The following is an 8059-nucleotide window of genomic DNA, read 5'->3' as shown; positions in this document are numbered from 1 at the left end:
ACCCAAAATAATAAAGACTACACCTTAAAAAAACTGAACCAAGACATCAGATTCAGAGATAAACCAAGAGTAGAAATAACTGCAAAAGTTGCACCTCACTAAAATTTGTTGAATATTTGATGAAGATTAAAAGTACTCACTTTTAACAAATTTAACAATCATGAAAATCTAGGTCCTTTTATATACCCTCAAACTTTCAAAATGTTGATATTATTATCGATGTTTGATAATGCAAAGTCAAAGATTTTTTCATATGTCCCTTTTCCTTTTTACTTCTTGATCGTACATATGGATTAGGAATAGATCTCTTTTTCTCTTTACATTAAATTATCTTTTATTGGGCTTATAAATAGCTAGTAAAAAGGAATAATTTCGCGCACGTGAAAAATCAAGCTTGAAGGCAAAACTTGTCGATTTATCCCATGTGCGCGAGACATTTAGTTCTTGGCTATTACTACCCAACTATCGCCTCCATACCTAATTACTAGATGGTGACTCGCCATTTTAGACAAGAGGGGTTGCTCTGATGGTAAGCAACCTTCACTTCCAACCAAGAGGTTGTGAATTCGAGTCTCCCCAAGAGCAAGGTGAGAAGTTCTTGGAGGGAAGGATGTCGGGTTTCTATTTGGAAACAGCCTCTCTATCCCAGGGTAGGGGTAAGATCTGCGTACACACTACCCTCCCCAGACCCCACTAAGTGAGATTATACTGAATTGTTGTTGACTCGCCATTTTAGTAGTTTTTTTTACATGCTCATGCACGAAGTATTCAGCGTTGACACTAGATCCTGAGAAGTCAGAGTGAACAAAACAATATTATAACCAAAACAAAAAACCAACCTATTCCAATCTCTTCTCCATTATTCCTGGTGTTCAGATTTTCCAGAATTTCAATTGATGCAAGCATGAAAATAGAGGAAGTCAAAATAGAATTACAGAGCGAAAAAACGACGAAAAAACCCTAAACGAAAAGAATTCTATTTTTAACTCCCATACTTTGCTACAGAGCAAAATCTCTAACAGTAAAAAATTACTGTTGGTCTATAGCTAATGTAGAATGGAACTAACTTGAGGTGACTGTTAGTTTCCATTCACCAAACCAAGAATTTGCCTCAAACTTGAGGCCAAGACTTCAAATTAGTGAAGCAGTAATGTATTAGGACCAGTTTGCTTCACACCATTAAACCTCGTATTTGCATAGGTTCTCGAATCCCATGTACTCGTGGCGCTGGATCTTCCCAATCATATTTGAGATTCCGACCCCACCTGTCAAAACGAAGAGACAAATGTAATGTAGCTATTCAAACGAGAAGACATAATGCGGCCAATGAGGGAAACTAGATGGTCACCTAGCGATATTGCGCTCACAAAAATTGTGAAGGCGAGGATGAAAATGATAAGAGACGCTCGTCCTAATACAACAATCAACCTCCTCACAACGTGTTGCCCAACGAAAGCAGCAACAGTTGCCACAGCAACAAAGTAGAGCGCTGTAAGAAGCATACAATTGTCAGTTTTGACATAGACAAGAATGAAACCGAACAACAACAAAAAAAAAATAATCCCAGAGTAATTCCACTTGTGGGGTCTGGGGAGGGTAGTGTGTACGCAGACCTTACCCCTACCTTGAGAAGGTAGAAAAGTTGTTTGCGATAGACCCTCAGCTCAAAGAAAGAATGAAACCGAACAATCTATTATTTTTTAAGTTCGCTAACTTAAGGGAATGGCCACATACCATAAGGAACTGGGAAACGTTTTAGAAGGTAATACTCCACCACGGACATTGATGAGGAGAACATCATCGCAAAAGTGGCAGTGGCACTTGAGACCTAATAACAGAAACACAAGTATGAAAACGACGAAGGGTCAGTAGCATTTTTGCATGTTAAGGTGTGAATAAAAAAGGAAGATGTATAGGTGGTCACGCACAACAGCACACAAACTGACCTGAGGAGGGACACCGAGCTCCAAAAAGAGCGGACCCATGATAAATCCTCCGCCAAGACCAAGAAGTCCGCCAACCAGACCAGCTAGTATACCGAATAAGCAATAAACAATCAGTTGCATCACACGGAAATTGGTGCCGTCTTCTCCCTTGGATTGAATCTTTCTCCAACCTTTGTACAGACTAATAGCTTCAAATGAAGATACCCCTACAGAAACCGGGATCTGCAGAACAAATACAAGAGTTCATAACGGGATTGGTAGAACCACTTCGTGATCTTTTGAAGTTTGCTTCAAACATAATTTTGACATAACCAAATACAAACCTGCAATAAATTCACCCCCCAATACCACACCGAACAAGTAGCTGTGTAAATCTATTTCAAACACACAAGGTCAGTGAGTTAACATATTACGGCATAGATTAACACTAACCAAAAAAATGACAAAATTACAGCATCACCAAAAAGATAAGAAATGAAAACCTTCCCAATTTGCAGCGCTAGAAATGCAATCCAAACAAAACAGAGGAGTCCGAATTCCTTCCAGCAAACATTCTCCATGAAAGGAACCTAAAATGACATGGCTTTTTTTAGAGTTATGAAATCAGGAGAAGCATAATATTATCCTTTCACAGTTAGGAAAAGTCACCTCTCGTTCGGAAGTAACTTTGGCGTCTTTTTCAGTGCCATTGGCGGGACCGCTGGGAAGGAGCTTGTATTCTGCTTCATCACCAGTCTCTGAGTTTTTCGCAGCCTCGGCCTCCTGAAGTAAGAAATAACAAATGATTAGCAAAACCCAACGATTCACATACATGACTTAATTAACATTGTCTTGCTAGAAATCCGACCGGATAAATCATCTTCCGATACTTGCATCCACGTGTTAGAATGGAGAGAAAAAGAAAGAAACAATGAAGGAAAAGTCTTTTTCTTCATGTTAGAAAAGAACACAAAGTAGTGTATAGAAAAAAAAGGAAATTTCCAACAATATAAAGGTGATACCTTTTTAATAATAGTCTCTTTCTTCCACGTCTCAACCCCTCTTAGAAAGGCCTTGGTTGATGTGAGAAGGAACAGAACAATTAGCAGAACTGTAACCATCCAATCAGCAAATACCACATTGAAAGCAACTCCGATACTAATGCCGAGCATAAGCATTGGCTGGATGAGAACAGCCAAGTCATAATCGATAATAGGCATGTCAATTGTGGGATGCCTCAGCTTTAAGTTATAGTAAACAGTAGAGACCGCAGCTCCCATAATCATACCTGAAAAACCAGAAAAGAATTGATGAGTCCCTTAACCAGGAGAAGACAGTTCATAACATAACAGAAGTGAACATTCATAAATTAAGACTTGCTACTACAGTTTACTGCTATTGTGTGAGTTCCTTTATTTGGTAATAGGTTAGTATAGCAATTCAGTAATCCATTTAAGTCAGGAAAACAAATTTCCTAAAGGTCGTCTAAATTAGCCACTAATCTTACATTTTGAAATTGCTGTAGACGATTTTGGATCAAATCCGACGATAAGACTAAGCATGGGTACGAATATGCCGCCGCCGCCAACACCACCTACACTACCAAATGCTGCGCCCAAGAATCCAATAATGGTACCAACAACAATTTGCCATCCAAATTTCATATCCTGCAATGACACCACACAGTACATATTCAAAAATGTCCATTTCACGACATAGTCAAATGCATAAAAGCAAAAAATGTCAGTACCGTAAATATTAACAGAACTCGAGGAGTTTATAAACGTAAAGTGACATTAGTCCGATGATGTTCGGACTAGTTTGCGCGAACCTCGACTAATTCCACGAGATACGTGCTACCTCCCACCAGCGATACGTACCAAGTAACTCTGACCACCAAGGCTTGGACAAAATGGGAAGAAATCACTTAGTATTTTTTGCCGCCGCTGTGATTTGAACCTGAAACCTCAAAGTTCTCAAAGCCACTTCATTGACCACTAGGCCACACCCTTGGGTGCGGTGGCATGGACATTGTAGTTACGTTCATTCCTTATGTGCCTTCTCCTAATTTTGTTCATTTCTATTTGAACATCCTAGTTATACTCTCTATTTCTTTTCTTTCTTTTTGATGTTGAGTAAGGTGACATGCATGTTCCATGCTTGCTGAAGAAAAAGGGAAATGAATGCCGCCATGTAAGCAGTTCGGCATGTTTGGTTATGGCTCTCTCGTAGCTCATGCTACCAAATTTTTAAAAACATAACAACAACTACCCTTTCAACACAAACTAGTTGAGATCGTCTATATGAATATTCAATATCCGTTCCAATTCATTTGTAACCAGTTTCATTCCAATACTCAATAATTTGTCTATAGTTTATCCGTGGCGGAGCCACATGCTATGATTCGTCGCCAAGTTACTGCATATATAGGGTAAAAACAATTTTTTTATACATATACTAAATTCTGAATCCCATTAACATAAGAGAACTACATTTTGGGATTTTCTTGAATCCCCTTGTCAGAATATCTAGCTCAACTTCAGGAGCCTATACAACAATAAACCCCGTGAAATTTCACAAGTGGGGCTTGGGGAAGGTAATGTGTACACAGAACTTACCTACTTTATGAAGGTATCGAGAACGGTGAAAAGGATGCAATAAACAGCCAATAGCAACAACAAGGTAATAACAGAGGCGGATCCGGAATTTAAATTTTATGGGTTCAATTTTAATATTTTTAACATTGAACCCATAGGTAGTACACTGCATCCACCCCTGGGTAATAAGACAACGGAAGCAAACCGCATAGCGTGTAATAATAAAGATCTAGGAATACGAATATACAAGAGTAGTGCCAACACTACCGGTAATAATGGCACACCGTGTAATAACAAAGAGCTAGGAATAGGAAAATACAAGACAAGTACTAATACTACCGGTAAGACTAGGAGAAACTCTCGACTACACCCACAACCCTTATTCGAGACCTCCACAACTTAAGGAGCTTATTTAACTAAAAAAATGGTACTTCAAGACTTGTTCAGTCATAAAAAATGAATGTTAGTTTTTAACTATAAATCCAAACTACAAAAGTCACAACAAGTCCAAAAGAGCATAAATTAACATGAAAAAAAAGTTAAATTAAAAAAACCAGAATTTTACCGGCCAAACATGATGGTAACCAGATTCATTAGGCTTCCATAAAAAGTTGACAACAGTTGAAAGGTAATCTGCATCTGAAAGTTCAGTTGCATTTTGGGCTATAGCTTCTCTTTTTAAGCTTCTTTCTGCTGAAACAAATATTGCAGCTAAAAGAAAACTCCATGAAATTGACAAAAGTGGCCTCAAAATCTTCAATTTTCCTCCAACTCCTGCCATTCCAAATAAAGATCGCACCTTTTCTCCACACCCAAAAACCCCAAAAATCAAAAATTAAAAAAAAAAATTCCCTTTTCAAGCAAAAGATTTTCTCCACACCCAAAATACCCAAAAAGCAAAAAATCAAAAAAGTTTTAAAATATTCTCCCTTTTCACCTTTTCAAAACACTGCACACAGATTCTTTCTTTCTTGGTTTTTTTTTTCTGTTCTTACAAAATCAAGATTGAATTTTGAAATGCAAAATGTATGTTAAACAATTTTTTTCTTGAAAAATGATGATTAATAAAAATTTAATTGGTTGCTGAGGGAAGTTACAAACCAAAAAGGAAAGTGAAGTATATGAAGTAATGTGTGAAGGGAGAGAAAATAGGAGGAGAAAATGGAGGGGAAAAGGGTGAAGGAGAAAAGGAGTAGAAAAGAATGGATCTTTGGTTTTTTTCTTTTTTTATTTGAGTGTCAAATTTGAATGAAATGAAACGAATGCATGAATATATATATATGAAGAAATTAAGGAAAGAAAAGCTTGATTTTGGTAATTAGGACAAGAATTGAAACTTCATAAGTGCATGAAAAAACAAGGTTTGTAAGTGGCTTGCAAGTGCTTCTTGTTTCAACTTATTTGTCTTTGAAAATTAACAAACTTAACAACTTAGTTTGGATGGTTGTTACGTTATCGTATTGTTGCTTTAAATACGATGCGTATTTTGATTGTTATTTAAATTTTATATCTTATCATTACAAATAATGAAATGTGTCACTTTATGTAACGATTGATTTGATGTGGTCACGTCGTTACCTTATGTTTTTCTTTCAATCTCACCCTTCATTATTATTAAATAATTTTATTAATAATTTTACCATGTATCATAATTTTTCTTTATAATATAGCAAGTTTATTCTTCATATTGTCGGTGCGTGATATCATGAAACAATGGCAAACGGCACAATCTATCCAAACATTATATTAATCAAACGATACAGAACAATACAATACAATACATTATGAAACGATAGGAGGAGGAATGGCTAATATTTTATTAATTATTTCTAATTGTCATTATTTAATATATTTCGGTACGTAAAATTTTAATTAAGCTTTATACATTAGTTTAACTTTTAATGAAAAAAAATATCTAGTAAATTGTGATCGATAGAGGAAAAAGGTGAACAAACTATGTGGATTATATTAATCACACTTCCTTTCAAATTTCATACTTATTTTCCATTTCGTTGTATATAATGATTTGCGTGACTCGATTTGTAATTAATTATCTCTATAACTTAAAAAGTCATTAGAAAAATAATAATAAATCCGGTCTAATCTCACAAAGTGAGGTAAGGGCAAGATAATATGTACGCAAACCTTGTCCTTACCTTGTGAAGATGAAGAGCTTGTTTTCAAAAGACCCTAGGCACAAGGAGAGATTAAAAAAAAAAGTCGAAACAACAAAATAGTAACAACAATATAGAGAAGCTGAATAAAATAACTGAGGCGAAAGAGACACCATACGATAAAAAAAATGCGGGTAAGAAAATACTAGAAAAACAAGACTAATACAAAAACTAAAAGGAAGACATGCACTACTACCCGACTAGCCTTCTATCCTAATTCTCGACCTTCACATTTTTCTATCAAAGGTCTTGTCCTTAATAAACTGAAGTTGTGTCATGTTCTGTCTAATCATTTCTCTCTAATATTTCTCAGTCCTACCTCTATCTTTCCTCGGCCCTGTCATCGCCAACTTCTCACACATCCTTACCCGAGATATGTATGCATCTCCTCTTTGTATGCACGTACCATCTCAACCTCACTTCCTATGTAAAGAAAATTTGTACTAATATATATTCCTAAAAAGAAAAGGTACAATCCTTTTAACTATTTTTCTCTTTTGATTTTGGGGTAAAAAAAATTATTTTCACATCTTAGAGTTGACCATACTATAAATGAGGGACGTAGTAGGCCTCATTTATGGACCTTATCACGAAACATCATAAATTTGGAAGCTTATCAACTTCACCCCACTTGGGAAATTTCATAAAAAGTTTTGACCAAAAAAAATAAAAGAAATTTCATAAAAAGTGTAATGATAAGGAAAATATTTTTTTACTTTTTTTTTCTTCTTCTAGGAGATACTTCCTTCGGGGCTAAATATCAATATTTTTGACAAATTGCGTTTGTTTAAAAATATTTGATATTTTTTAAGGAAATTGTTCATTATCTTCTTCTTTTTTAATCTATTCTTAGTGTTTCGATTAGTAAATATTTATTAATTAAGTGAGACGTTTTGGGCGAGATGATTTTTTTAATATAAATACTATTAAATAACTTTGATAATATATGTGCAAAACCTTTAAAAAATGAAGTAACACAATAACAGAAACAAAAACAAAAACTAATTAAAAGGAAATGGTACTACTAAAGAAAAAGGAAAGGCAGAAGGCCAAAAGAAAATGTGAGCTAATTAACTTTATTAAATTTATTTTGTAAATATACAAATCACAAATGAGATCAGGATCCTCAAAAAGTAGCTCACCTTTTAGTCAATAAACATATTATAAATTGGCTAAGACACGTAATGGTCGAGTCACATGTGAATTAGATCTTGACATATGAAAATTATCTAAATATCTTATTTAACAAATAAAGTTTGACTAATTTTGTTTTCTTTTTATTCCGTTCAAGATTCTATTTAATTCATTCATGAATATCATTGAATCTTTATTTTGATTCCATCCCCCCCCCCACCACCACCCC

The 8059-nt window shown here is 35.2% G+C and overlaps 1 protein-coding gene across 1 annotated transcript; it reads right to left on the bottom strand.

The window, feature by feature from the left end:
• Window positions 1-795: 795 nt before the first annotated feature.
• LOC104232253 (sulfite exporter TauE/SafE family protein 3-like) lies at window positions 796-5772 on the bottom strand. The gene is made up of 10 exons (XM_009785404.2): window positions 5088-5772; window positions 3433-3592; window positions 2948-3213; window positions 2595-2708; window positions 2429-2515; window positions 2270-2320; window positions 1947-2168; window positions 1735-1828; window positions 1349-1489; window positions 796-1265 (listed from the first exon to the last, which is right to left on the bottom strand). Exons 1-10 carry the CDS (start codon window positions 5301-5303, stop codon window positions 1180-1182), a joined length of 1437 nt encoding a protein of 478 aa, XP_009783706.1. The 5' UTR covers window positions 5304-5772; the 3' UTR covers window positions 796-1179.
• Window positions 5773-8059: the final 2287 nt, after the last annotated feature.

The sequence above is a fragment of the Nicotiana sylvestris genome, chromosome 9 (genome assembly GCF_000393655.2).
Source record: "Nicotiana sylvestris chromosome 9, ASM39365v2, whole genome shotgun sequence".
NCBI classification, from domain to species: Eukaryota; Viridiplantae; Streptophyta; class Magnoliopsida; order Solanales; family Solanaceae; genus Nicotiana; species Nicotiana sylvestris.
This window is presented reverse-complemented; position numbering and strand designations above follow the sequence as displayed.